The sequence below is a fragment of the Cryptosporidium hominis genome, assembly GCF_000006425.1.
Source record: "Cryptosporidium hominis TU502 chromosome 6 CHRO016059, whole genome shotgun sequence".
Classification (NCBI taxonomy): Eukaryota; Apicomplexa; class Conoidasida; order Eucoccidiorida; family Cryptosporidiidae; genus Cryptosporidium; species Cryptosporidium hominis.
The window spans coordinates 1-9,511 of NW_667182.1; the positions used below are offsets into that span (position 1 = coordinate 1).

Here is a 9,511-nt window from a genome sequence, read left to right on the forward strand (position 1 = left end):
CTTGATTAATGTAGTCATATATCTTAATATCCATGAAAGACTTGTATGTGCATATGTATTAAAACCAATTTACATGAATACACCCGAAATTATATTAATATTTCAAAGAAGAAACCTCTTCTAAAACAATAATGTGAAAATAAACTCAATTACTTCAATTGGAAGTGTTCTTCTGCATTTTAACTTCGCTTAATTTCCGTATATAATCAATAAATAACTTGATTTTTTACTTTGACTGTTGATTTTTACCACAATCACAAGTTTTATTAATTTTTAATTTTGCACAAACTTAGATATTTTATTAATTTACATACGTATATGCATATACATAAGTAGTTAATTTACAAATATATATACATATATGTATTTTAATCTTTCCTTGCTATAAGAAATTGGAATATTACTCTCGAATTATTACCCTTGATTAATATCGGGGGAAAAAATAGTATTTCGTTCCTTTCCCTTGATCCTGAAATAATTACAAAATATTCTTTCAAAAGACCAAGCCTATATACGAAAAAAAAAATCCTTAATTTGAAATTTATTTGGGTATTACTTTTCGAGGATTAGTATATATTAATTTTCTTTCTCAAGAATATTAATTTCTTTTTTTTTTCGCTTCCTCCCCAGCCTTTCAATATTTCTTGTTAAATTTAATTTTGTATTCCGGGGTTAATAATTTCTTTTTTAATTTACTATTATTTAATATATTACTTATTATTTTGGCAATATCGGTGCTTTTTAGGCGGCAACATGGGCGGCATGTGGTTTATGTGGGGGGAATATTTAAATTTGAATATTTTGGTATCTGCAAAAGAAATTATTAATCAATGATAATAAAAAAAAAAAAAAAGAAGTGGCCCCCTTCTAAAAATTAAAATAATATTAAGAAAATAAGGAAAAAGACTGATTCTTTTTTCTTTTTTTTTTTTGAAGAGGAACTTTAGCTCTATTTCTTGTAACACTCTTCTAATTAATCCATTAAGGAATTGAATTGAGTCGCACAAATACACATTGTAAACATAAAACGAGTTAATAATGGGTCAAGCCTGTTGTAATAAGAGTTTAATGGCATATTGCCTGAGCTACTTAGTTTTAGCTCTTGCAATTCTTATCACAAACTTTAAGCCTCTTCCAATTATAGTTCAGATGTTAATGTACACGTCATCGATTATTTATATCGGATCTTATTTATCTCTTTCTCAAACAATTATTGATCCTAAAACGGGAGAGAAGGATCGAAGCACAGAATCACTTTCCAGGAAAGATGCAATGATGTTCCCAGTCATTAGTTCGATTGCCTTGTTTTCACTATATTTGGCATATAAATTTCTCCCTGTTTACTGGGTAAATTTGCTCTTGACTTCATACTTATTCATAATTGGTGCAGTTGCGCTGATGGAGACTATTTTACAGTTCATATCAATTGTAATTTATAAATGTGATGATATTTGTAAAGATACCAAATTGATAATTGTTGACACTCATTTTAATTTCTTTGGATACTTTGAGAATCCAGATGATCCAAGAGGCCACGAAATTAAGATAACTATTCATCATTTGTGGTCACTTGCACTTAGTTTGGCCCTTGGGATCATTTTGATAATAACAGATTCGTGGATTATTCACAATCTCTTTGCAATTGCTTTCTGTATCCAAGCAATCTCTCTCATTTCCATTGGCAGTTTCAAAATTGGAGCTATTTTACTGTGTGGATTATTTGTTTATGATATATTTTGGGTATTTGGAACAGACGTTATGGTAACAGTTGCAAAATCTTTCCAAGGACCAGCTAAACTCATCTTTCCTGTTTCATTTGATCCATGGAAACAAAGTATATTGGGTCTCGGAGATATTGTAATTCCTGGACTTTTCATATCTCTATGTTTGAGATTTGATCTCAAAGATTACACAAAGAAACATAATCAGAGTCTTTACCATTTGATTTCCAGCTCCCTACAAACCCCCACATTCTGCACAGTTTTAGTCTCATATCTACTTGGACTCATTACAACTGCCTGTGTTATGTTATACTTTAAAGCAGCTCAACCTGCATTACTTTACTTGGTTCCATTCTGTCTTATTAGTATGGTCTTGTCTGTAGTGTATAGAAACAAGTCTTCTGATGCTTGGAATTATTCTGAGGAAGCTGACTCTGATGAAAAAATTAACGACTCCAAAGAGAGCTCCGAGGAGGATAACTCACAGAGTAAAACTTCAACTAGAAAAAATTCAAATGAATTAAAACAAAAAAAGGATGACTGATTATAACTTCAATTTTTTTTTCCTCCCTAACTTAAAGAAATCTCCATAAATTCAATCTAATAATTAGACTATGGGAGAGGAGGAAATGAAAGATTATATACTCTTATACTTATTAATAGTTATTATTTGATCCTTATTCAATTTTTTTTTTTTTTTTATTATTTTGCATGTGGATGCATTTTTCTTGTTTAAAAAAAAATTACGTGTTATACCGGTATATAAAAAATTTTGTTGGGGGAAAAAGTCGAGTAGAAAAAAAAATTTATGAAATAAAAAACAAATTGTTAGAGAAGAGAAAGTAGTTGAAAGTATTTTGTTAAAGTTAAGTTTCAAAAAATAAGGACAATTCTGTTTGAAATAATTAAATTGATTTAAGAAAAGGTTTTGCAAATTAAAAATAAACCTTAAAAAAAAAAAAAAAGAATGAAGCTTTACTCTGTATTGGCATCATTAAGTTTATTATTGCTTAATTTCACAATTCAAGCTGAAAGCCAAGACTACCCAAAAAATGAAAATCTTATCAACTTGAAAGAACATGAATTCAAAGAAAAAGTATTAGACGATACGACAGATCAAATATGGTTTGTTAAATTCTATGCCCCTTGGTGTGGGCATTGTAGGCATTTATATCCAGAAATATTAAAAGTTTCTGAACATTATAAAGGGAACGAAAAAGTGAAAATAGCTAAAGTTGATTGCAGTGTGGAAACAAAAATATGTAAAGAACAAAACGTTGTTAGTTATCCAACAATGAGAATTTTTTCAAAAGGAAATTTAATCAAACAATATAAACGTCCAAAAAGAACTCACACAGATATTATTAAATTCATTGAGAAAGGAATTCAGCCTGACATAATCAAGATTCAATCATATGATCAAATTAATGAACTTAGCTCAGACTTATCAGCATATCCAATTCTACTGATAATGTTTAATTCAGAGACTGAAATTAACCAAAATTTAGAATTTCTTGAAGAAATTGTTAAAAAGAATGATTTTGAAATAACAATAGCAGTAACTCATGCTAAGAGTGTTAAACACCGTGTTCTAGAAAATACAAAAGATCAGAAATTTAGTAACACTGACTTGTGCTTAACATCCCCATGTATTACTATGATTGGAAAAGATAACTTCTCACCATCAATACTATTAGTTAAAGAAACTGAATTTACTCTCAACTTTATCCAACAATACAGATTTCCATTCTTAAATGCACCATCTAGAATGGAATTCATTGAATACCTTAATAGTGGAAATCTTGTAGTTATTATGGGAATCAAAGAAAATGTTCAAATTAATCATGAAATTAGTGGTGATTTTATTACTGATTTCGGTAAAGTTGCTGAAAAGGTTAGAAGAGAAATGTTCTTACCTATAAAGTTTTCAGAATCAGAAACTCCTAGAGGAATTTTATTTGCAATCGTTGATTTTGTATCTTACTCATCACTTTTTAGAGAATTTGGAATCACCAACTTCAACTTTATACAAGGATATGAAATTGTGGTTTCTGATGGACTGAAGTATTACTACAACCGTCCAGATATGATGAAAATCCCTGTTTTATTTGAAACGATAAAATTAATTTCCAATCAAGATTCAAAAGTTCCTAAGCTAAAAGCATACTCTATATTTAATCCAAATACTATTAGGAGGTTTTTTTATGACCTTAATGTAATTATCAGCGATATCTTTTATAAATCATGGATTCATGCAATTGCTGTCACAGTCATTGCATTCCTAATTGTGGCTGGGCTCACAGTATTCTGTTGCCTTATTTTCTTTGGTGACCTCGCAGATTCATATTTATTACATGATGATATGGCTACTATTGAAATGCAGAATATGGCGCCAAGTTCAGAAAAGAAAGTAATTAATAATAAAGACGAAAAATCTGATAATGAACTGGAAAATAGTTCTTTAAGTGATACAGTACGTTTTTCTGACGAAGAGCCTGAATTGGAGGAACCCAGAAAGGAAAGGTAGATAGAGCAAAGCTTTTCAAGTTCATTTTCTTTAATGGTAAAATAAAATATATATTTTCATAAATGGTTGTAAAATACACGTAATTCTCTCTAAAAAGTGTTTAATACCTTTATTTACTTAATTTCGCGAGAATTTACCGAAAATTAAGTACTCTTAAAAGTATAATTACTGTATTTCATAATAACTCATTTAAAATGGGCAAAAGAAGACAGAAACAATCATTAAATGACTTAGATATAGCCCAAAAGTTGGCTTTGCCTGTGGATGAAGTTACTGAAGACCCTGAATGTCAAGAAGCTATGGATTATTTAAAAAGTGTACGGGAGGAAGCAAAGTTAATAACAGCATGTAAGGTCTATACAAATGAATTAGAGAGTGATAAAGAAGAAACTTTGATTACAAAAGTCAAAGATACAAAGAATAATATTACAGACAATCAGAATTCTCAGGGCAACTGTAATTATGGTGACTTTGAATCATTTAACAAACTACCATATTTCAGAGAATCTATCAATAATCAGAAAAGACCCTGCTTATGATATATGTAAATCTGAAATCATTGAATATATACTTTCACAAGAGGAAAAAAGTCTCAAACATTGACGGGAAGCTTTACAAACTGAAAAAGATTATTTCTGGTTTCAAACTGGGAAGAAATCATCAAGTCGACCAAAAATTCCATGTATTACTATAGGTAAATGGAATTCATACAATTGGTCCAACTTATTAGAATATTTCGCTAATAAATTTGATGAAAGTGCACTGGACTCCTTCTTATTGGATACTAATAAAATTCAATGGGTTATTCTTGCTCTCATTTCTGTTCATACGATTGACTCATATAATCCACATGTTTCATTTTGCATGCAAAGAATTAAAAGGTATTTGGAATCGAATGATTTCTCGCACTTAAGCAAGGATGACCATTTTCGTATTGAAACCATTATTATTATTATTAAATACATTTATAATCAATTTTAATAGCCTTATTTATATACTAATTATTTACTTTTCGTTTATTTGAAACTTTCTCCACGTGTTATAAAGAATTGAGATTAATACTAAATATAAAAATGATAGTGTAAGTGAAAAGTAATACATGAATTCAGATTAGTTAATGAAATCAACTAAAATACAATAAAATTTAATTAGAGTGCTTTTTTTTCTTAAAATATATATATAAATGTGATTATAATATGTTAGTTAACTATTTGAATTAAATCATTTAATACTTAATTTATCATAAATTTGTTATAGGTATTTGATAACTTGATTCCTAAATTAATGAGTACAAAATTGGAGGAGTAAACAATTAGAAAATATCTATAAATATTATGCTCTTTTTAAATTGTTTACTCATTTGGATTTTTCTTTTTTATTATTAAATTACAAATTATATTTTATTTATATTTATAAAGTAACATTTGGCGCCATTTCACAAATTGAAGAATTAACTTTACGAGAAATTACTATTGTATTAATTTGAAGAAAATAAGTAAGTCAAATCAAAATAAAAATTATTGGGATTATTTAAAATAGCTACCAATTCCCTTAGAAGTAAAACTAGCACTAAATCTAGGGAAATTACTTGAAAGAATTGGAATTATTAATAAGCAATGGATAAAATTTGGAATGTGGTCAAATCGCGTCTAGAAAAAGGGGATTCCTATGATGCTTATCAACTACTGATCAGCANGATTATCTCGATTTAACCCAAAANGATTCTGTGGATTTCGGGTTAGAAAAAGCAAAAATATTTTGATGAGTATGGGTTTAATGAAATAGCTTGCCATGTATGTAGCAGTATGATCAAGAAAGCTAGAGAAGAAAAACTAAAGATTACAAATAGCCAATTTAACTCTATAATGTATATATTAAGCTCAGGTAGCTTTTGTAATGAGAAGGGAAAATTGCTTAATGATACTCTTCTATGGTGTAAAGATCATGAAAATGATAATACTGATTATATATATAAATTACATGTATGGGCTTCCAATTATTATTTTATTCATCAAAATTTTTCCAAAGCTCAACTTTATGTGATTTTAACTGAAAATCCTGAACTTTTTGCCAACATTCTTATTGAATGGAGCAAGAAGGGTTATCAATCAGAAAAAGATATATTTCTACTTAGAGCTGTGCTTGTATTACTTTCCTTAAATAAAACACAATTTGCCCACGATCTACTTGATAAATACTGTCAATTATTAAACGAAAGCAATGATACTTCTTTATCTCTCTCCTCATCCTTTAATTCTAATATTGACTCTAACATACCATCTGCTCCAATACAAATGGCATTCTTCATCATTTCAGCTTGCGAGCTTTCAGATAAAAAAACCGCCATGCATTTTTTTGACATAATAAAAAATAAATATGCTCTTTTAATTAGGCGGGATTCCAGTTTTTCACGAATTATTGACAAAATTGACCAAATATATTTTAATAGGCAAAAAAACGCTTCATTTAATATGTTATCAAACCTTCTTTCAATGTTCAATACTGATGAATAATAGTTTGTGAAAACTGGTTATTTTACTTACTGATTTTCCAATCAAAATTTATTTATATCTTTATCACTAGAATACATATTATCTTTAGATGAGGCAAGTTTTTGTATTATAAATTTTTATTTATTATTATCTCTTCCCCACACTTATGTAATTTGCTATATAACAGTCACAATTTTCACGTTCTTTATTCTATTGCAATACTTGCAATTAGAGTAGAAATAAGGAAACGGAAGGAAAAAAAAAAAAAAAAGAAATTATTTATCTACCTTATAATCTTTAGTTAAGCAAATAGCCAAAAATGTTCTATTGAATTAAAAGATAAATTCAGAAAAAAAAGACCATTTCTAATCACAACCAAGGAAAAGGGTATCATAAGCAGAACTGGCTTATTAGGTCTTGTTTTCATCATAATAAATCCTCAATTCAGTTTATAACTATAAAAATAGCATCTAATAATACCTTTATTTTTAAATTATATAGTAAAATAGATCATTTGAAACTTTATGTTATCAAATATTATTGGAGGAAAAAAAGATACGTAATAATGGCTCCAGTTTTAATTGAGTAGACTTTGTGGCTTAATTTGCATTGCAATCCCCTTAAAATGTATATATATATGTCATTACTATTCAGCATTAAAAACTATGTTTGATTAAATAAAGGTAATAAATGGCGGAACATAAAAATGAAAAGATCATTGTTCAGTAATAAAGAAATATCATCATCTTATTGGTAAGAGCCCAATGCTTGAAATTCAAGCAACATCATCACAAAAAATCTGTTGTCATTCCAAATCCTACATTTATTACCTTTATTTATTCCACCATTACATCTACTAATGATTTTCACTTAAATCAACCACCACTATTGATAATTCATTCATTAAACCCATTGCTCATTACAAATTATTTTAATGGCATTAGCTCGTCTCAGGATTATTAATAAACTAACTTCTCTGTCAAATCCTGTTTCTGGAAATAAACAACTTATATATTTCCAATATAATTATATATATATTTCCAATATAATTATATATATTTCAAAAAAAAAGTCGACTATTTGTTTTTCTTATAAATTCTAAAAAATTCTTCATTATCCTTATTCAACTGCAAATATATACATTACTTCTCTAGATGCTCAACATTCTCAAACTAGTATTTATACTGTTCATCATCTTTCTCTAGTCAAACAACAAATAATAAATATCCAATATTCAAATAATATCGCCAAATCTACTTTCTTCTACATCTTCAAAAAACATTTGAAAAAATGACAATTTATTAAATGTCAGCCAAGGAAACTGCATTACGTGTAAACGATAATTATATAAATATATATTTAATATAATTATTAAAAATAATAATAAAATGTCCCGCGCCTAAAGACAAATTGATTACTATTAAAAAGGACCGCCCAATCCGGCCTCGATTTCTCTTATACGGGTTACGAGGATCGAACTCGTGATCTCTCGCGTGTTAGGCGAGCGTCATAGCCACTAGACCAAACCCGCTACGTTTGGGAAGATCATAGATCGTAGTTATAATATTTCAGAAAGAAGAAAAAAATCAATACTGATCAATTCTACCGGTTAAAGGTATGATATATCAGTGAGGTAATTTTTCTTCATTTTTTAATAAAATCAGAAAAAATCAAAAAATATAAAACCTAAGAATAGAGGGAATTTAGGGCAATTTCTTTTCTCACAAAGGATATTTGGAATGCAGCTTGAATAAGTAATTATGGAGAACTTTCAATTCCGAGAAATTTCTATTCATTTCAAATCCTGATTATATTTCAAAATTATACAAATCTAGCAAGGCATATTATTAACAGAACTCACTTTTCCCATTATATTAAATAATATCCTAATTAACAGTGACCGAATTTACTCTTTATGATTCACATTATGATTTTGTAAACATGAAGTATTCTTATAAACATTGGTTATTACGCTCTTCCACGTACAATTTGTTAAATAAAAAGTATCTATTTATTCATCTACCGCACGAACATTTAATCCTATCTCTTCTCCTATCCTCTTACTATCCTTCTTTCCCCCTCTTTTCCCCTCATCCCCACTTTTTTCACCATCTCTCCTCCCCTTTTCTCTCCCTTCTTTTCTCTTTTCTTTGTCCTTTTTTTGCTTCCCCCCATTTTAATCAAAAACTAATTTTGGCGTTTGGCGCCTAAACATGCATATTTGCAGTATAATACGAAAATTATTTTACACTCCCTCGTAATTTCCCCCCTGCAAGAGTGAATACAACAATATAAATATATATATTTATATTTGCATTCATATTTATATATATATATATATATATATAAATATATATATAAATAATATAATTCTTAGATATTAACATTTCAAGACTCGAAAATATACTGAGAGTGAAAGTTGAATGATTTGGATGGAATTAACCACATTTTGGAAATATATAGATTTACGAGAAAAGTGTGCAAACTTATAAATTTCCTTGAACTCTAAATCGCAAGCAACCTTTACTAAAACTTTATTAATCACAATCAAAAATTCCAAAAGCTTTGATTATTCCTATACTAATTGAGAGGAGAAAAAAAAAGATCAAAAGGTTAAGAGGGAATATCATAACAACTCACTATTAAAATTAAAATTGATATTTAAACGGTATATATGTGAATACAAGAGTGAAAGAAATGTCAGCTTTATTCTCGTTAAATTTTAGAAACCAAAACAAATCAAAGCAGGAAAAGGAGGAAAACTTGACTAA

The 9,511-nt window shown here is 28.4% G+C and overlaps 4 protein-coding genes and 1 non-coding gene across 5 annotated transcripts; 4 read left to right on the forward strand and 1 right to left on the reverse strand.

The window, feature by feature from the left end:
• Positions 1 to 1,038: 1,038 nt before the first annotated feature.
• Chro.60109 (multi-pass transmembrane protein) lies at positions 1,039 to 2,265 on the forward strand. Its single annotated transcript, XM_661020.1, has 1 exon — positions 1,039 to 2,265. One exon carries the CDS (start codon positions 1,039 to 1,041, stop codon positions 2,263 to 2,265), a length of 1,227 nt encoding a protein of 408 aa, XP_666112.1.
• Positions 2,266 to 2,688: 423 nt separating this feature from the next.
• On the forward strand, positions 2,689 to 4,248 carry Chro.60110 (transmembrane, thioredoxin domain protein). Its single annotated transcript, XM_661021.1, has 1 exon — positions 2,689 to 4,248. The coding sequence occupies one exon, from the start codon at positions 2,689 to 2,691 to the stop codon at positions 4,246 to 4,248; it is 1,560 nt and encodes a 519-aa protein (XP_666113.1).
• A 194-nt stretch (positions 4,249 to 4,442) lies between these two features.
• Positions 4,443 to 4,787, forward strand: Chro.60111 (hypothetical protein). The annotated part of the gene is made up of 1 exon (XM_661022.1): positions 4,443 to 4,787. One exon carries the CDS (start codon positions 4,443 to 4,445, stop codon positions 4,785 to 4,787), a length of 345 nt encoding a protein of 114 aa, XP_666114.1.
• Positions 4,788 to 6,053: 1,266 nt separating this feature from the next.
• Chro.60112 (hypothetical protein) lies at positions 6,054 to 6,761 on the forward strand. The annotated part of the gene is made up of 1 exon (XM_661023.1): positions 6,054 to 6,761. One exon carries the CDS (start codon positions 6,054 to 6,056, stop codon positions 6,759 to 6,761), a length of 708 nt encoding a protein of 235 aa, XP_666115.1.
• A 1,437-nt stretch (positions 6,762 to 8,198) lies between these two features.
• On the reverse strand, positions 8,199 to 8,271 carry trnV. The gene has a single exon. It is a non-coding gene; the product is annotated as a tRNA-Val (tRNA).
• Positions 8,272 to 9,511: the final 1,240 nt, after the last annotated feature.